General features: G+C 41.7%; 1 protein-coding gene across 2 annotated transcripts in view; it reads left to right on the plus strand.

The window, feature by feature from the left end:
* Lgi1 (leucine rich glioma inactivated 1) overlaps positions 1–20,845 on the plus strand; it is a 44,591-nt gene extending 23,746 nt beyond the window's left edge. Inside the window, exons 5-8 of one of the 2 annotated variants that reach the window (XM_021151974.1) lie at positions 9,567–9,638; positions 12,340–12,509; positions 12,795–12,959; positions 17,532–20,845. In XM_021151974.1, coding sequence (XP_021007633.1) covers positions 9,567–9,638; positions 12,340–12,509; positions 12,795–12,959; positions 17,532–18,367 — 1,243 coding nt within the window. In that variant the 3' untranslated portion in view covers positions 18,368–20,845. The remainder of the gene's footprint in view (positions 1–9,566; positions 9,639–12,339; positions 12,510–12,794; positions 12,960–17,531) is intronic. The other variant, XM_021151975.1, reaches the window with a different exon arrangement.
* Positions 20,846–21,244: the final 399 nt, after the last annotated feature.

Here is a 21,244-nt window from a genome sequence, read left to right on the forward strand (position 1 = left end):
AAGAGAAAGCTAAATGCAGAATGAACACCTCCTGCCCCTCTTGGGGTTCTGACATTTATCCCCTCTCCAGAGTCCCCAGAATTCCAAACTATTTGCAGCTAGCAATGATCACACCCCTGCTAATGCAGGAGACAAATCATAATCACCTGCTGTAAAACAGCTTCTTATCCCACATCTAAGATTAAAACAAAAACATGTCGACACAACATAACTAGTTTTTTGTTTTGTTTTGTGTTTCATTTTTTTGTTTTTTTGTTTTTAAGAAACCAAAACTCTCACTTGCCGGGAGCCACCTGGACACAGAATCGGATGCAAGTGTAGATTTAAAGACTGATCGTCTCCGGACATTCTAGCCCACTAACTATTCTGAGAGCTTGCTGATAGCTTCTAAAAAGTCCTAAAAACTTTCTTGCTAATTTTGAGAGTTAAAAGCAGCGGGTTTAGGTGATTAACAGCCTAAGGGGGGGGGGGGGCGGAGATAAGTAATGGAGCCTTTGTTCTATCTCTGCAGGACCTGAGCTGGCTCTAACTTCCAGCCTGCTAGTTGAAGTCACAGGAAGCAAAGAGGGGCACTTTGAAAAGTGATTTTAGTCTTTATTTCTAAGTTCTCCAAAAAGTTTCTACAAAATTTCTCCTCCAAAAAGTTTGCTCTAAAAATTTCTCTCTGCTCTCTTCTTCTAATCTTGCCCTTTCCTCTTTCTCTGATGTCACAATGCCCTTGCTCTCAATGCCTTTACTCCCAATGTTATGCCTTTTCTTCAAAGTTCTTCTTGAGTTCTGTTCTGTCTTCTTCCTTTGTCCTCAGCACTTATACATCTTTCAGAATACATGACCAAATGGTAACAATTTACACATAAATTAAAATAATAAATCAGATAAGAAGTTTACAACAGAGACTGTTTACATGCATAACATTAAGAGTAATTATCTGGGGGCTGGTGAGATGGCTCAGTGGGTAAGAGCACCCGACTGCTCTTCCAAAGGTCCTTAGTTCAAATCCCAGCAACCACATGATTGCTCACAACCATCCGTAACAAGATCTGACTCCCTCTTCTGGTGTGTCTGAAGACAGCTACAGTGTACTTACATGTAATAAATAAATCTTAAAAAAAAAAAAAAAAGAGTAATTATCTGGCTAAACATCCATCATCTGTCACAAACTCAACAGTGTGCTACACCATAACTTTTATGACTAAGTTATTAGTGAAGTTTTATATAGCTAAACCCAGTCAATATTTTTTTTCTTCTGTCCTTGCACTTATAGTAAATCCTTAGTTTCCTTTTTATGACCTTTGGTTAATTGCTTTACATCCTCTTGGAACATGCTTGTGGATACCTGCTTGCTGTCTCAGGAGCAATTAACTCATGCCACTAAGACTGGCAGAGTTCTCATTGCAAAGGGGTTGAAGTTTGTGATCAGAGAGGACTTAAATAGCAGTTCTATTATAAAAGTGCTTAATAATTACTAATATAATTTTGGTAATCCTTATAAGATCATCATTAAGAACTAAGAAATCATCTATTTGTCTATATAGCATCACTTCAAGAAAGTACATTTTTGTTGTTCTGCAGAGATCTGTTCAAAAGGGTGGGCTAACACCTAGTGGCTATTATATATTAATAATAACAACAGGAAAAGCATATTATTAGCAGTAATATTTCCTAAAATGAAACTCTTCTCGGCCTTGCCTAAAGAAGTCATTCCGTCGTTAACTTTAACAGTCCATGGCGGAACCATCTCAGGAAGATCACCTGCTAGTTTTTAGCTTCTCCCTGACGGCTCCTGGAACTCACTTCAGATGATGACAAGAGAGGGATCTTGGGGTCAGCAAGATGCCTCAGTAGATGAAGGTGCTTGCTGCCAAGATGACCTGAGTTGGATCTTAGGACCACGTCGTGAAAGGAGAGAGCTAATTCTTTATAAATTGTCCTCCAACCTTCATGCATATACTGTGCTGTTTACACACACACACACACACATACACATGTGCACCCTCATGCCTGTATACACATACACAAATAAATAAATGTAATGAATATTTGAAAAGAAAACAATGAAAGAGATCTTGAAGACAAGAGCCCACCCTTCTTCCCAAACTTACAGAGGTAGAACTGGATGAACAAACTTGTTCCACTCTGGCCTGATATTACATCAGCTGCAAAGACTGGGTCCATTCCTAAAGAAACAATGAGCTTTTATCCCATTATGTGTTTGTCTTGCTAGGCTTACTTCCCAAAGGGCATTTACAGACAACTTGAAAACCACTCTAGATAACTAAGTAAGATGCTTGCCTTATAGCTGGGCAGTGGTGGCGCACGCCTTTAATCCCAGCCCTTGGGAGGCAGAGGCAGGTTGGTTTCTGAGTTTAAGGCCAGCCTGGTCTACAGAGTGAGTTCCAGGACAGCCAGGGCTATACAGAGAAACCCTACTTCAAAACAAACAAACAAACAACAAAACAAAACAAACAAAGATGCTTGCCTTATGTGCCTGGCATCCTGAGTTCTAATCCCAGGAAAGCACTTTTTTTTTTAAACAGCCAAGCATAATAATAGCATACTCTTGTAATTCAGCCCCTATAAAAGTATTGAGACCCTCTCTGGATTGCTTTATTCTGAGTGTCCTAATATTATATAGGCATACTTTTATAATACTAATTAAACATTGGAAGATTCAGCTCACAGTTTGGGGAGGTTTGAGGCTAGGGCACTGGGAGTGGGTCACTTCTGATGATGGCCTTTTTAATTGGCTGAATTCTAAGGTAGATGCATATGGCATCTTATGGCAAGGGATCGTTTGTGTGTGTGTGCGCGCGCGCATGCGTGTGTGTGTGTGTGTGTGTGTGTGTGTGTGTGTGTGTGTGTCCCAAGACACGGAGTTAGGGAAAAAGCACGCAGCACTGTGAATGCCCATGGCCGGACCGCCACCTCCCCATCCTGTGAGCCTGCTTTCACAAATGCCCTCCTCATTCCCCAGTTTCTCCATAGCAACAGTTCCAAAGCCAATAGGGGTCCTTGAAAGTCCAGCTTCACTTCAGAGTGTGCCTAAAACCCAGCTCTCAGATCAACTGGGATATTGCCCCCATTGAATATCTTGAGGCTTACTGGCCAGGGTCAGGCATTCTGGAAGGCAGACATCCCATCATTCCATCTGCCTCGGTGTTCTCATGGCTTGCCTGAGAAAACCTTTGATTGTAGCAATAGAACCTACTGGAAAATCGCTGCTACGGCCTACAGCAAACTAGCCTGGATCAGACAGCACATTTGTTTCAGTGCCACGGAGCTGTGCTGCTAAGAAAGCAACACCCACAGCCATCTGGGGTGCTCCCACCCCCCTGCAACCATCCTTAACTTGAGCTTGTGTCTCTAGGGGCCTGCAGCTTCACATGCTGGTATTCTAGTTTCATACAAAATTCGAGAAGGCACCAGGGCACTGAGGCACTTGCAGCCCCGAATCCAGGACAGACACATTAGCTTCCCCCTGTGCATGACACACATCATCTTCTCCCTATGGATGCATGCTCACCACCGTGCAGGCGGCCATTCATTTAAATCTCCAAACAAGCTTGAGAGCTAGGTGTTCCCACGTACCTTGCTAGCCTCACTGTCAGTGAAGACGAACTCATTTTTAACAGTTACAGCTAAATTAACTGGAATTTAATAGCCCTCATCACTGGACATTGGAGACTTCTTTTCTCTTAATCACTCATACCAGAGAAGCGCTAATTGACCCCTAGTCTCACTCTGTCTTTTTCCACTGGAGCAACTCTGGCCAAGATCACTAGTGATACTCAGATTAATTGAGTTCCAACTCTTTATTTTTATTTTTTGCTTCTCTTTTCTTTCTTTTCAAGACAAGGGGGCTTATGTGCCCGTAGCTGGGCTTAAATTCACTATGTAGCCAAGAATGACCTTGGACCTTCCCATCTTCCTTCTTTTACCTCCCAAATTAGGGGATTACAGGTATATGTCACCATGTCTGGTTAATGCAGTGCTGGGGCTTGAACTCAGGACTTTGCATATGTTAGTCAAGCATCCTAGTAATTGATCTACACCCTAGGCAAGCTCTCTACTTTCCAAGCTGCACCCCCATCCCTCACCATCAGTTCACAGATTACCAACATCATCATTTTAACTATGAGTAATCTGGAAACAGGAGGGCTAATGACCTGCCCCAGGCTGGTAGCAGGAATTCCCCTTTATCCACTATACCATACTACATTCTCACAAACCTGTCAACACTAAGGCTAAAAGGAAGGCTTCTTTACTGATTTGGAACTCAGGGGTATCCTTGCTTTGAGCTGTTGCAGACATCCTTCCTATCCCCGGCAGTGCTCAGCACCCAGCAGCTATTCCACAACAGACAGACTGTGGACACTTTCCCTCTGATACTTCCTTATACCTGTGCAAACAGTCCTGGCTCCATTGGTCCACAGTCATAGTGACAGTTATGTGTTACTGAAGGGGAAAAGGGTCATGGAGTATTAGTATTTAGCCAACTGATTGTCATTGCCCATAGCTATTCTTTTCTTCCAAATTAAAATAATAATAATAATAATAATAATAATAATAATAATACTTGCTCATTTGAAATCTATACCAACTATTCAGATCTTAAAAGTTAAATATCCTGCTTTGGTTTGAGTAAGATTTGCAATTTTAAGCTCATGAAGGAATTTAATCACCCCAAATCCTATGCTAATAGTATTAAGGGTGGGAAATTAGCCTGGGTTTGGTATTTAACATTTAGTAGCAGTATCTCTAGGAAATGGTTTAATTGAAATCGTGTCTTTGGGGATAAGCCCACATGACTGAATCCTGGAGAAGTATCATCTGTTCTTTCCTATATCTAGATAAGCGAGCTTCCTCTCACCTACTCCCGACTCCCTGCCTCTCTCCCTCCCTCCTTCCCTATTCTTTCTCTTCTTCACTGCTCCTCTCCCTCCTTCTCTCCCTCCCTCCTTCCCTATTCTTTCTCTTCTTCACTGCTCCTCTCCCTCCCTCCCTTCCCCCATGCCCCTCTCCCTCTCTGCCAACCTGCCCCCTCCCCTGCCTGCCCCTTTCCCTCCATCCCTGCCCCTCCTTGCCTCTCTCCCTCTCCCCCTGCCTGCCTCTCTTCCTCCCTCAATGCTCCTCTTCCCCTCCCTCCCTGACTCTCTCTCCCTGCCTGCCTTTCCATGATCTTGATTCATTTGGAGATGTATACTGATGGCACTAACTTTACTCATTTGGAGGTGTATACTGATGGCACTAGCGCATCCTTCAAGCTCTCAAAGCAGAGCAATCGGAGGAGGAGTGGTTAACAGTGAGGAAATGCTTTCCTCAGCCTCTCACTGTCCTGTCTTCTGCCATGTATTAGCCCCACCTAATACTCATGTCTCTGGACTTCCTAGAAAAACCCCTGTCAGAGGCAATGATTCTTAAGCGTGTGGCTTACAGCACTGCTTCCAGAATCATCTGACTCTTGTTAAAGATGAAGCCACAAGCCTTTCACAGGGGAAGGTACGGAGGTGTGGTTCAGTAGCAAGGTTGGGACTTGGAGATCATTCTGACCCAAGAGGAACTGGTTTCATAGAAAACTGCCAGAACTCAAGCCTGCCCCCCATCCCCTGCTCACACCAGTTTGCCCTGCACTCTGGAGCTGATTTGGAGAATCTCCTAATGAATCTGATCAAGGCAGGCTTGGGTCAAGGCAAGGACCTGCTGTTCCTCTGCTCATCCCAGCTGAAAGTCAACTGACACCTTTGAAGGCCCCCTCTGTCCCCAAACCCTTTCTCTTTTACACTCCAAATTTTTCTTACTCTTATTTCTAAGAATTCTTGTGATTTGTATATAAGGTCTGGCTCTGATTTAACCCTTGCTCTTACCAGAGTGTCCCAATGAAGAGACCAAGAAAGAGGGTAATGTGAAATTGTTCTCTATGAAGCTGGCTGGAGGGCAGGCTGCGGGGAGTGGGGAGCTCTGAGAAAATGTAACACAGGCTGGAGAACTTGAGGCTGAGGTAGAATAATCCTAGCAACCCTAGTGGAAGCCTAATCTTAAAGCAAACAGTGCTCTCTCAGGCTCTACAGCTGTCCCAGCTACCTAATAGCCCCCAAGATCTCATTCTCTTCACCCTTTTGGGTAAAAAACTGATATTGAACAAGCTGCAAAGAGCGTTTTCCCCTGGTAGCCCAGGCCTGATGCCCTAGGTGTCTCCACTCTGTGGAGAGTCTCTCTGAAGCCCACAGGTGTCTGTGGTGGATCCAGGAGGCCCTGAGTCCTCTTCTCTGCTGGCTCTATCAGGGCACAGGACTCTCAATCAACAAAGTGTGTAGATCTCTCCATAGAACTTCCTTTGTATATCTACAGACCTATATATACAGACCTCTCTCTCTCTGCCTGGAGACTACACTCTTCAGACTGTTCTCCATATTTATTTTCTCTTAGGCATATTATAATTCATTTTGTAGATCTATGAAATAGTGTGTGTTAATTGTGAACCATTGTTTATTTACATAATCCCTTCTTAACAGAGATACCGGTTGTTTCCAATTCTTCACAGCTACAGACAAAGGCAGATGAAAGATCTTCCCTTGCTTATGCAATGGAATACTAATATTCTCACTTTCTCCTCATTTGGGAATTGTTAAACACTCTTAACTGGCCCTCGGGCAGTTCTCTAACCCACCTCGGCGTTTACAGGTTTGCTGATCCCCCTGAGCCCGTGATACATTTTTTTTTCTCCGCTTACCACATTCAACCTGCACTAGAAGCCTGATCTTTCTCAGAACCCATTCAGCTTTCCATTGAGTTATTCCCAGACTCTGCCAGCTTTGGTTCCTTGGTGAGTCTGCTCACACCCCTCTGCCTGTGTCTGTCCATCTAAGTCGATCAGATGTCTCTGGGGCTTCCCAGAGACCCAGAGAAGCTATCTGAAATCCAGTCCAAGGCTGAGTGGACAGGAAAGCCTTTGGCATGACCCAGTCTTATTTCCTTTTAGTCCAGCTTTCTCAGTCTTACTGTTCATCAGTCCTAGGAAGTGCCATCCTATCTTCTATAACTAACCTTCACATTGTTCATTATTGCTCTATACGTGGACAGCCATGACAGTCCATTCATGTACTCCATTTTCCCAATATTGTTTCTGGACAATAGCACACCTTTACCCTTTCTCTTGCCCCTCCCCCTCCATCTTCTCATTCCCCCCACCTACCATTTTAAAGAGCAATCTCAATACTAAATATTATCCTAGGCTATCTTGTTCTTTCTTTCTTGTTCATTTTTCTTTTTCTAACAATGTTTGAGATGAGATATTGTTGCTTCCACCTATAGAAGTTTCAGTTCATGCTTGTTTTGAGCCTATGGTAGCATAGCATGGTAGGAATGCATGGAGGAATTAAAGTCTTAACAATCAGAAAACATGGAGAAACAGGAAGTGTGCTGGTTATTTTTCTATTGCTGTGATAAACACCACTACCAAAAGCAATGTGGGGAGGAAAGGGTTTATTTGGCTTACATATCCTGAATCATAGTCTCTTGAGGGAAGCCAAAACAGGAATCAGAAGGCAAGAACTGAAGCAGAAGCCAGCCATGCTGCTTATTGGCTTGTTCCACAGCTTTCTTACACATCCAGGACCACCTGCCCAGGGATGGCACTGCCCACAGTGGGCTGAAGCTTTCCACATCCATCATCCATCAAGAAGATGTCCCACAGGCCTGTCTACAAGCCAATAGGATGGAACCATTTTCTCAACTGAGGTTCCCTCCTCTCAGATGACGCTGGCTCGTGTCAAATTAACAAAACTTAACCAGCATAGGTCAGGACCAGAGTCACAGTCTTCTTTCAAGGACACAGCCCAAATGATCTCCCACTAGGCTCCACTTCTTAAAATTTCTACCATTTCCCAATAACACAACAGAGGCTGAGAGCCAAGCCTCTAGCACATGGGCCTGTAGCAGGTGTTCTACATCGGTGTAGCAGGAGTGTTAGAGAAGATGAAGACCAGAAGTCAGCCGGCTACAAAGTGGTGGAGACCTGATTTCCACCCAGCTCAGACTGACTGCAATGCTAGGCCCTTCATCACCAAACCCATTGTTGTGGAGACCTAAACGTTCTAATTATTTACATTCTTTCCCATTCTTACATTCCATGGTTCAGTAAAAAAAAAAAGTTTTGACATCTAGTAGTAATTTCTAAAACCAACAAACAACATAATGAACTTTATAATACTTTCTAAAAAAAATCAGAACTGCTCGAATGTGAAAAATCCCATATTTAAGTAGAGGAAGTAGAAGAGAGATAGAACCTCAAAGAATATCTTAAAAGAAAGTTAAGAGAATTTTTCAAGGACTTTTGAGGCCAACAAGAGGCTCTTCTGTTCTAGACTTAAATGTTATTGTGAGAAATAAATCATACGTGCTGACAAAACCCCAAAACTGTCAGTACCTTGTGCCCTCTCCAGAGCTTGATTGTTCCTGTTCATTTTTCAGTAATGTGTATACATTTCTCTTACCTTGTTGCTATCTGAACTATTTTCTGGTTGGTAGCCATCTTCAGAGTCATTCTAGTCATTTGCAGAGCAGCGACTAGGAAGGGAAAGAAAATGATTCTGTGATGACAGGGTAAGAGTCAGGAGAAGGGGATAATTAAAGAGGATGGATGGACATTAGTGAGAAAGCTTTGTGCCAAGATGGAAAACCAGAAACAAGGGAACTTACTCTGGAAAGAAGAAAGCACACAAAGGCAAAGAGATTGGGAGTTTAGCTGCCCTCTGAAGCAAGGGATCCAACTGGGCAAGGAAGGACTTAGTCTCAGCCAAAAGAGGAAGAGCATTGGAATTGGATATTATCATCCAGTGTAGTCGGTCATCAGTTGGGAAGCATCCTCTAGGTTGGACCTCTGAGTAGGAAGGAGTCTCAGGTTATGAATTCTAAGAGTGACACCCACGCACCATTCTGCTGATGGTTCATTGTTGCTATTGCCTCAAGTCAATATCAAGACGTATCAAGTGTTACATCAATGCTAAGTGGATCTTGAAGCAAAGAGGTCAGAAATTGAAAATTCAACAACAGAAATTTGAGTAGTGTCTTGGGAAAATAAAAGTACTACATAGATCATTGATAAGTTATTTCTCCTTGTGTGAAATGAGCCAATTCAAGCCATATTATACAAAAGCAGGTCTATTGGGAAACCGCTCTCAGGCCAGTTCACTGGTCCCAAGGAACAAGATCAGAGAAGTCACCATGAGGACAGGGAGAAGGAAAAGGGAAAAGGTGACCAGAGAGAGAAGTGGGACCAGTATATAGGAAAGAGTCTCTTGGGGAGGAGAAACCCAGCCTGTTGGCTGGGAAGTAGAGGGTGGGGTGTGCCAGGAAGGGACTGAAGGATGCTGGGAGAATTTGGAGGCCAGGTATGTTAAATAGGAACCTCAGCTGCTTGTCCTGGGTTTGAACCCCAGCAATTTAACAGATTGAAAATGATTTTTAAAAGTAATTTATAAGTAAGCTTTTTCATAAATACATTTATTGAATTTTCCACTACATTTTTTGTATCACCTTTCTTTTTCTTTTTCTTTTTCTTTTCCTAGGAGTCTTGCAAACAACAACCTCCAGACACTCCCAAAAGACATTTTCAAAGGCCTGGATTCCTTAACAAATGTGTAAGAGGACTTAAGAAATCACTGACTGATTAATTGAAAATAATTAATGAGATCTGATATTGATGATTAGTATTTTAAATTGGCTTTAAAATTAGAATGCTTTCACTGACATCACTCTTGAACCTACACAGACTACATTAGACTCTTTTGTGATTTAGCATGGGAAACTCTGAATACACAGTACCCAGGCATTACTCTGACAAAGTGTGTGCCTATCTTTAGGGGTGATCAAAAGGGTCACTGGGGGAGCCTAGAGAGGAGAGATCGCCACAGCTACTTCAAGATCTCTCTCTCTCTCTCTTTTTTCTCATGAAGTCCAGGAAATAGGGCTACAAAGAAAAAACATAAAGGAGTCTGAGAAACTGACAGAGTAAGATGAAAGGTTACGCCCATGGGTTGGTCAGGCTGCAGAAATGGAGCAGGAAGTGGGGGAGGGGAGGGGAGTTTGCCTTTTCTCTCATTAGCCTGAACAACAACTCTAGGCTTAATCCCTAGGAATTTGGCTTAAACCCCGGAAAGGGAATGAACTTAATTACTTTTGACCCCTTTTCAAACAAAAGAGCTTTCAAACTTTGACTTTTAAGCCTCAGAGTGAAAGATCTGTTGCAAGGAATTTGTATATTTTGCTGTAAGCAAAGCAACTTCTATATGCCCAGTCCTCCCAAAAGCAATTTAGTCTCTTTAAATGTCTTCCAGAACATTAGCAGGGCATTTAAATGTCATAGAGTAGAATATAAATAAAGTAGAAAATAGGAACAAATGGGAAGATGTGTGAGAACTTTTTTTTCCCAGCAATTCAGCCTTTATTTTTGAGAATAATTCTGAGAACATTTTTTACTATCATTTACTTTGCGATAGAATATAGAAAGAGGAAATTAAATAAATATAAATGTATTTTGATGGAACCAATAGAGGAATATAACAATACATGTACAGAGAGAGGGGATATATATATCTATATCTATACTTATATCTATATTCATGTTTCCAAAACAGCTTTTTCAAATAACAACAAATTCAAAGTTCAGAATTTCTTTCTAAGCCCAGAATTTAGCTTCAAATTAAGAAGCTAATGAAAACCTTTCTTTGTTCTTCGCAGTCATCCCGGCTCCTCTATCATGCCTGCTTTCCCAATTCCTGAAAAATGATTTATTTCCAAGCAAGTGCCAGAATCAAGAAACCTCCTTGAGAGAGCTGACAGATCAGTTATCTACTCTGGTCTACCATAGCCCAAAAAGGCTGATACTCTTGGGATGAGGTCACTTCTGGGAATGTTTTGAAAGTTAGATGATACCCTGTGACTTACTTGAAATATAGTTCATGGTGGGGCTTCTTTCCCATCCTGTGTCAATGTAACACTTAAAATTTAGCTCAGACTCCCCCAGAGAATCCCAGAATGAGTTTAAGACAAATCAAGAGACATTTTGGAAGTACAAGGATTCATGATAACTTGTCTCTTAGAGGATTTTTCTATTGATTTTTTAAAAAAATGAATATAGACTTTAAGAAATAGCTAGATACTCTTGTGTTTGGAATTATTTATGTGCTGCATAAAGAATGGGCAGCACCAATCTTATGAACTCTGTGTGCCCAGGAAAGAAGTGGAAAACCAACACAGAAGCAGAATAAATGGAGAGCTTGGTGACCCAAGGCCATGAGTGGAAACTTAAACTCTGCCATAGAGCTTATTACAGGCACAGGCTGCTGTAGGAATTATGTCTGCCTTAACTCAGCTATGCTGAAGTCATTTCTTATTAAAGTGGGATTTGTAGACCACAGAACAGGATCAGGATTAACTATGTCTATGAAGAAGAAAAGCCAGTGGCTCACTGGATTTAATTAAATAATCATACAGCAATCACCGCATTCTGTCCTTTAGACCCAATAAGGTAGCTGCTGGACACTCATAGCTATGGGGGATGGTGTGCTGCTAGAACAAATGAGGCACTGCATTTTACGTTTTACATTTATTTATCTATTTAGTAATTTATGTCCAAGAGGCCAAGTCTTGATCTTTGAACAGGCTAAGCATGCATGGCTACACTCAAGATCCTTAATTTTTTTAAGGTTTAGATTGCATTTTTTTCCTCATTTTATTATATTAGAAAATAATTACATTTGGAACAACTTAAGGTATATGAATCTATTTTTGAGCTATAAACTTTATGAACTCTAAACACAGATAATATATTTCTGATGCAAATTTAGCATCACAATTGAGATGTAAGCATAAACTAATCAGAGAATCTAAAGATAATACAGAGAGAGAGAGAGAACAGGATATTGATTAATCAATAGGCTATCTCAATAACATTTATATTGATTACACATCTAGAGGATGACATTTTGAATGTATTAGAATAAATAAAACTTTAAAATTATTAATACCTGTTCGTTTTTACATTTCTTTAGTGCCCCTGTTTAAAAAAAATGCAACTTATGTATATGACTCATGCACTATTTCCATGAACTCTAGCTACTCTTCTAGTCTAAGACACCATTGAATCCAGACAAAAATAGGTTACTAGGATCTGGGTGGCCTTTAGGGGTGCTCTGTGATCACCTTCTGAGCCCAAGCTGAATAGGCAGTCAAGTTCGACACAGATAACGGAGCATGTGCAGGTTAATGCTGGAGTTGAGGTCACACGTGGGTCATGACAGGACCCATGCACTGCAAATGCAGCAGAGGTTTCTGTTTCAGGGACCTAAGAGGGAACGCATTTAATTGTGACTGTAAGTTGAAGTGGCTGGTGGAATGGCTCGGCCATACCAATGCAACTGTGGAAGACATCTACTGTGAAGGCCCACCGGAATATAAGAAACGGAAAATCAATAGCCTCTCCCCCAAGGATTTTGACTGTATCATTACAGGTAATGTATTGAAAACCATTTTACAGCAGAAAATTATTTAAAAGGTTCCTTTTTTGCACGTATAAAAATTGATTTTTTTTTAAATTGGTTAAGAACCATATGAGCGATTTAATGTGTGAAATATTATGAACCTTTAAAACTCTACATGCTTAAAAATTGCAGAATTGTCATTTTATTATTTCTCTGAAATAAATATATGATGTACGGGTTTTTGGGATCTAGCCAAGAAGTGTGAGGTATTAGTATTAGCTTACATTTATTCATCTTCTTTTCCTATTTTTGCAGAATTCGCAAAGTCCCAAGACCTACCTTATCAGTCGCTGTCCATAGACACTTTTTCTTATTTGAATGATGAATATGTAGTCATTGCTCAGCCTTTTACTGGAAAATGCATTTTCCTGGAATGGGACCATGTAGAGAAGACCTTCCGGAATTATGACAACATTACAGGTATGAAAAATAACCTAACAATACTGACTAGAACATTAAACTGCTTTGACCAAGGGCAGCAGAAATGGAGGAGTTTATGAAGAAATGCTTTGACTGGTCTTAGTTGTGCTAACCCCAGACTTTTTACTAAGTGACTTGAGATTGCCTGCTAAACTTTAACTAACCTTTAATTCCTCTCCTTGTAAATAAGAATAGTATCTAACTCACAGTAAGGAAATGTGATCCTATAGTTTAAAAACTTAGCAGAGGGACTGGAGAGATGCCTCAGTGGCTAAGAGCACTGGTTGCTCTTTCAGAGGTCTTGAGTTCAATTCCCAGCAACCACATGGTGACTTGCAACCATCTATACGGAGTTCTGACATCCTCTTCTGGCATGCAGGTGTACATGCAGATAGAGCACTCATATACATAAAACAAATAAATAGTAAAACTAGAAAAGAAGCCAAGCGTTGGTGGCACACGCCTTTAATCCTAGCACTCAGGAGGCAGAGGCAGGTGGATTTCTGAGTTCAAGGCCAGCCTGGTCTACAGAGTGAGTTCCAGGATAGCCAAGGCTACACAGAGAAATCCTGTTTCAAAAAATTTTTTAAAAAAATAAAAATAAATAAAAAGAAAGAAAAGAAAAAAAAGAAAAGAAAAGAAAAGAAAAGAAAAGAAAAGAAAAGAAAAGAAAAGAAAAGAAAAGAAAAGAAAAGAAACTTGGCATAGGGGCTGGTGAGATGGCTCAGTGGGTAAGAGCACCGGACTGCTCTTCTGAAGGTCCGGAGTTCAAATCCCAGCAACCACATGGTGGCTCACAACCATCTGTAACAGGATCTGACTCCCTCTTCTGGAGTGTCTGAAGACAGCTACAGTGTACTTACATATAATAAATAAATAAATCTTTAAAAAAAAAGAAACTTGGCATAGTACTGAGTATATAAAATATACTCTAGAAGGACGATTATTTTTCTTCAGAGTAAAGTGCTAGATCTCAGTGATTAACTCTAATATAGGCTCTGCTACTATTTGGCTAGACAAACCCATCACCTTCACTGTATCCTCAGTGTTCTTAACTCTAAAATAAGAAGATGAAATAAACCGAACCTGGTGGAACTCATGTGAGATCCCATCTCTTGGAAAGCTGAGTAAGACAGATGGGATCAGGAGGCTGAGCTCAGCTACATAATAAGACCCTATTTCAAACAAACGATGAACTGTGCCGTGTGTTTTCCCAAAGCAGAGGGAGTATGGCTAGGGAGATGGCTCTCTGGGTACAGAAGTCACTGCATAAACATGGAGAACTGAGTTTGGATCTCTAGCACCCTTGTAAAAAGTCATAGTGGCAGGCATCTCTCTGTAGGTTTTCAGACAGGTGGAGCCTGAGAGCTCACTAGCTAGCCAGTCTGGCCAACTCAGTGAGCTCCTGGTTGAGTGAGAGACTCTGTCTCGAATCAGTGGAGAAGCATTTGAGAAGGATGCCCAACACTGTCCTCTGACCTTCATATATGCACACACAGATGAGTGCATCCTCAATGCATTTATGTACAAATAACATCACACACACACGGGAGAGGGTGGAAGCTTTTTTAAAAGAATAAAATAAAAGGAAAGTGGAAATAAGTTGTTTGCCGTGTCTAGCCCAAAGAAAGGACACAAACACATTAATGAGAATACATGGTACAAAAATATAGTTACCATTATAACTACATCTGCTTGAATTGAAAGTAAGTGAATTAAATAAGAAAACTATTTTAGATCAACTCTCAAACTCTTGATTTAACATTTTAAGTAAGATGTTAATGCTTTCCTTGAAACAAAAATCTCTCTCTTGGAGATTAATTATAAATCTACCAGAGATTATGAGAAATCCTGCAGTGTGTAAGCCTGTGGTCAATTTTTTTTCTTAAGTTGTTCATAGATTCCATTTGTTCCCATGTGGGAGATCTCTTAAGCTTTGTTCCCATTTCAACAGTTTTTAAAGTTGTAAAATATCAACCAAAACAGTTCTGAAAGCAGCCGTTTTCTAACATCTTGAAACCTGCTCCTAAGAACAGCCCAACCTCCTCATAAAAGGCCACCCTTAGCTGGGCAGGGTGCCACACCTTTGTAATCTCAGAACTCAGGAGGCTGAGGCAAAAAGATTGTGAATTTAAGACCAGCTTGGGATATGTAGTGAGACTCGGCACTTTGAAGACGTAGCACCAAACAAGATACAATTATAAAGTTATAATTATTAATTAGATTGTGCCAGTGGTCATAAGCCCACCCATTATCAGGTATCCTAATAGTTTGTTTGTTTTTTTTTCCCAAGCATGGACATGCTTCTCTTTCTTCCTGGAATCTCCAGTGTGTGGCATCCAGGTTCTAATGCTGTCTGACCTGAGGTCTTTGGATGTGTGCACACAACACTGTTTCAGGATCTTGCTGTGTCATCAAGGCTGGCCTTGAACCCACCACGCTCCTGCTTCAGTCCCAGCATTAGGGTTACATGCATGTGTTACTATGCTCAGCTTGCTCTGGATGACACTGTAGACTAGAACTTGAAAGGAACGAGTCGTCTGCTTGCGGATTTTCAGAAGGCTTGCTTTAGGTGATAGTTTAGTCTGTTCCCGGTACTGTAATGAAATGCCTCAGGCTGGGTTATTTATAAACATCAGAAATGTATTTCTCACAGATCCGGGAGCTGGGAAGTGCAACAGATTCAATGTCTTGTGAGAATTTGCTTTCTACTTCAAAGATAGGGCAACAGCAAGGACTAAAACATTAAAACAACTCTCTCAAGCCCTTTTATGAGGACTCCATTGTCATGATTTAATCACTTCCCTGAGGTCTCAGGTCTTCATATTGTTGTTCCACTGAGGATTACATTTCAAAACAAGTTTGGAGATACGCACATATTCAAACCATGCGGATCACAAATAAAATGTGATATGGTCACTAGTCTCTCCACCATGGACCGGTGTCACTGCCTGCCTGTGACATTATTTCTTGCAGAATACATATGTAGCCAAGGAATTCTTCTCAACACAAGCTCACCAAGCAGTCACGATCACTCGGTCAGTCAATATGGGACCCTGAGATGAAATCTGATGGATTCCCTAATACACTCTAACCCTTACTGTGTAGAAAAGAAAACTGACCCCATAGATGTTGTCATCCTCTGTAAGTTATACAGTAACTTTAGTTCTGAAAGAAGTCGCAAGTAGGGGCAGGAGAGATAGTTTAGTTGGTGACATGTTTGTTATTTCAGTATTATAATCTGAGTCTGATCCCCAGAACCCATAAAAAAAAAAAAACCTGGGTGTGGTAATATCCACCTGTAATCCCAGCATTGATGAGGCAGAGACAGAAGAATGTCTGTGACTATGAGCCAGTCAACTTATCCTAATCAAGGAGTTTGATATCCAAGTCAGAGACCTTACTTCCAAAACCAAGATGGAAGCCGGGCGGTGGTGGCTCACGCCTTTAATCCCAGCACTTGGGAGGCAGAGGCAGGCGGATTTCTGAGTTCGAGGCCAGCCTGGTCTACAAAGTGAGTTCCAGGACAGCCAGGGCTAGACAGAGAAACCCTATCTCGAAAAAAAAAAAAAAAAAGACAAACCAAAACCAAGATGGCAGCACCCAAGAAATGACATCTGAGCTTTACCTCTGAGCTCCATGTGCTCAAATGTATCTGTGCACAAATGCACCTGTGTGCACATGCACATGCAAGAACACAGTGCTCACACACATGTACACACATGTACATGGAGGGGGGGACACACACAAGTCTCAATTTCTTTTTTCAATTAGTAAAAAGATTTCTTGTGGGACTCCTTCCCTCAAAGCCCTTAAAGCTAAAGTCAAAAAAATCTGGGGTGGATTTGCTCTGTAGATCTTTGGATTTCCAAATGTTAAACTCCTTCTAGGAGTTAACACTATATTCATAAATGTCATACTCTTAGCTAACAGTCACCATTAAGGTTATTGGAATAATGTAATATTTTGATAAAGCCTATGTTCAGAAATGGCAGTTAATTACAGTGGGAGAAATTAAATCAGCTATGTCAAGGAAAACAAGATTTTCTGCAAGGAGTGAGAGGAAAGCGTTCTGGTCATTTACGTACATCCTAACTGTCAAGAGCAGGTTGGACGTAACATGACAATGTCATTGTTCGTAACAAGGCCCCATGGGTGTAAAGGTCCAGAACCTGAGGGCACTGCTGCTTTTTGGCCTTGGACATTGGTCCTGCCTAATAAACCCAGGGAATCTCTCATTCTAGGCTGATTTCTCTGGAAGTTTCCAACTCCAGCCTGTGCATTTACATCAGTGGTTCTCAGCCTTCCCAATGCTGTGATCCTTGAATACAGTTCCTCATGTTGTGTGACACCACCCCCGACATAAAATTTTCTTTGCTACTTCATAACTACAATTTTGCTACTGCTATGAATCATAATTCAAATATCTGTGTTTTCTGGTGGTCTTAGGTGACCCCCTGTGAAAGGTTGGTTTGGCCTCCCTTTCATAATCCATAGGTTGCGAACCATGGGTTTACATGTTCCACAGAGTGTGGCTACACATTTAACATCTCATTTGTTTTTTTCCCTCAGGCACGTCCACTGTGGTGTGCAAGCCCATAGTTATTGACACTCAGCTCTATGTCATTGTGGCCCAGCTGTTTGGTGGCTCTCATATCTATAAGCGAGATGGCTTCGCAAACAAATTCATAAAAATCCAAGATATTGAAGTCCTCAAAATTCGAAAACCCAATGACATCGAAACATTCAAGATCGAAGACAACTGGTACTTTGTCGTCGCTGATAGTTCCAAAGCTGGGTTTACTACCATTTACAAATGGAACGGAAACGGATTCTACTCCCACCAATCCTTACATGCCTGGTACAGGGATACTGATGTGGAATACCTTGAAATAGCCAGACCACCCTTGGCCCTCAGAACACCTCATTTAATCCTGTCCAGCAGTTCTCAGCGCCCTGTTATTTACCAGTGGAGCAAAGCAACACAGCTATTCACTAACCAAACCGACATTCCCAACATGGAGGACGTATACGCGGTGAAGCACTTCTCTGTGAAAGGTGACGTGTACATCTGCTTGACCAGATTCATTGGCGACTCTAAAGTCATGAAGTGGGGCGGCTCCTCCTTCCAGGACATCCAGAGGATGCCATCTCGAGGATCCATGGTGTTCCAACCTCTTCAGATAAATAATTACCAATATGCAATTCTCGGAAGCGATTACTCCTTTACTCAAGTGTATAACTGGGATGCAGAGAAAGCCAAATTTGTGAAGTTCCAGGAGCTAAATGTTCAGGCGCCCAGATCATTCACACACGTGTCCATTAATAAGCGTAATTTTCTCTTTGCTTCCAGTTTTAAGGGAAACACGCAGATTTACAAACATGTCATAGTTGACTTAAGCGCATGAGACACCAAACTCCACAGCTGCCATCGGAAACTTTCTACCGTGCGTGACCCGGATGAACTCAATGCATGATGACTCTTCTTATCACAGTTGCAGATGAATATCTTTCAACATTGAGACTGCTAAAGCCAATACTACCAGTATCACCATCCTTAACGGTCCGGTCCAGTGGTGTGGGAAGTTACCTTTTATAAGACAAAAGTTTCCTTATGTAACTGTTCTTTGCAGTGACGATGTGTAAATAAGCGTTGAATGGCATCTGTTACTCCGAAAAGAAATATTCATATGTACTTTTCCATTTATTTATTCACATGTTCAGAAACAACTGCCAAATAAAATGTTTACATTTTCTTTCGTATCCCAAAGGTAATTAATTATTTACAAGAGCTGTTTGATTCCTGTTGATTGTATGTTGAGGAGATAGTTTTATACACTAGGATTATATTTGGATCAAGGATTTATTGTATGAATATCGAGTAAAGATAACAAATGAAAATAATGTCCCATAATTTATAAGCACCTTTATCCGGGTTCTGTCCATGGGTTTTGAATACTCAGACGTCACGACGTTTAGGGACACTTAAAGGTGAAAGGGTAACACCCTTCAATGAGAGGGAGTTTGCCTGTTATGATAATGCTAACCTGTACTGAGAAGGAAGACCAATCCTGTTCTATCGGATAGCCTGGGCTAAGTACCACTCAGCCATTTTATAGAAGAAATTTCAGATTTAGGATTGAAAAGCTCCTGATCTGGGACCTTCTGAATATCTAACTCTAGAGTCGCCTGACAGCTAGTAGATTGTAACTTATGGAGAGCACTTGCCTCCAAACATGCTGGTTCTGGAGGCCTCTCTATCTGGCAGAGGACATTTTGCTTCTAGACACTGGATTTGCTATGACTGACCTGCCACACAGTGCCTGTGAGGCTCATGTTTGATTTTCTAGATTCCTGCTTGTGGATCACTTGAGTCATTAGTAGCTAGCACAATGCCTGTTATGTACATGTAGGCTCTCAAACATTGCTTTTCAAAGGCTGAGGATATAGTTTCATGGAAAAGTACTCATGTGGCATGTGTAAAACCTCGAGTTCAACCCCCAGCATAAAACAGAAGAGTTTTGGGGGGGAACGAGTGACTCCTTCTCTTATAATAAACTCCACGGGTCCCTCTGACCTATCGAGTACTTACTGGTTACTTGTTCAGAATATGGTGTGGTTGTGGGTAACTAATACAGGAGGAGTGTGCAATGCTTTCCCTCTGTAGTCTTGAAAAAGATTGGCAGCAGGCTAAATATACAAAAACATCTATAGATTAAGCAATGAGTACAAAGAATGACCTGAAAATTCTAGATTTTTAGTATCATGGGAACAATCAGAGCAACTTTGGGGAAGCTATGCTCTTTGTTTGACTTAAAGGGAAGTCATAAAAGAAAGTGTGTAGGGAAGACATTGTGGGCACAAACTGGTTGTGTGTGCTGCCTTTATGGAGAGCTTTTGAGCTTGCTATGTTCCCACTGGATGGAGGTAGGCAGACAGCAGTACCCTTTGCCCAGGATAAGTCTGGTAGCCTGAAGCATCAGGGGTCTCCATAATAATCACCCAGTCTCCAAAGAAGCAACACCCTAGGTCACCACGCACAAAGACAGAATTTCATTACTCTTCTAGAAAAGATAGTAGATTAGGCTTCAGAGTGATAAGGAAGAGGACAGCTTAACTCCTGATCATTCGCTGGCCTTGGAATGCCTTTTCCTTTGTTCTAATAAGCAACATCATCGTATGCTGCTGGAGGACGCCTGCACTGTACAGTCGGAGTTGAAATCTAGCTCTGCCATGCACAGGCTTTGTAACAGGCAAGATCTTAACCAACCTGAGCCCACTTCTTCATTTGTAAAGATGGATAACAAAACCTACTTCTGAGAAGAGGGATAAATGAGAAAACCCGTGAACAGCAGATGGTATTTTTCCAAATCCAGCCCCTACCACACCTTGAACCCCCATGCCTGTGAGACCCTGTCCCAAATTCACTAAGAGGTAGCATCGAACTCACCTGAATGGTTGGTGACTTGCTGTTAATACGTTGAATTTGGTGAAAATGATAGTTTGGCTTCCACGCTAAGTCATAAAAACCATGAACTCTTTCCTGCCTTGCAAATTGGAACACTTGCCTGCAGAGCCCAGAACATCTGCATAAGAAGTCTTACTAACCAGAGGCCATTGTTCTTTGTTGAAAACCAATCCCCTCGGAGCGACCACCTCCTGGTGCTCTGGTCAACAGGCCCAGCTGGTGTTGCAGCCAACAGCCATCATCAACCACCAGTCCTGTGAAGCCTACATCTCCAGACTGTGTGGTCAAGTTCCTACCAGACATCAGACCTTCCCACCTAAGGGGCAGCCATTAAAGAGCAGCAAGCCATCCACAATATCCCTGCCCAAATTTGTGACCCGGACTCTATGAGAATAATAAAGTGGTTGTTTTAAATGGATCTGTTTGGGGTGATTTGTTACACATCCGTAGTCATCAGAAGGTAAATGGAGCACAGGAGCAGAATGGCCTGTGTGAGCACTCTCCACACAATAGCTACCTGGTAGGCCCACCCCACCCCTACCCCCAGCACATTACCCACTTTTGGATCATACTATACCTTTTAAAGGATAACTACTTTTACTCAACGCCATTTCGGTGTTCTTACCATGTATCGAGCACTATTCTCGAGTGCAGAGAATTGTGCATCCACAGCCTGCTGACCATGCGGTGTTAGTAATTTTCCTTAAAGCCTGAAACATGCTGCTGGGTGATGAGCTGCTTGAATTCAGACTGTCATCCAGGCCTGTCTACCTTCTGTCATCAGGTGTTATCTTTCAGTTTTTCACTCTCCAGCTTA

The sequence above is a fragment of the Mus caroli genome, chromosome 19 (genome assembly GCF_900094665.2).
Source record: "Mus caroli chromosome 19, CAROLI_EIJ_v1.1, whole genome shotgun sequence".
NCBI classification, from domain to species: domain Eukaryota; kingdom Metazoa; phylum Chordata; class Mammalia; order Rodentia; family Muridae; genus Mus; species Mus caroli.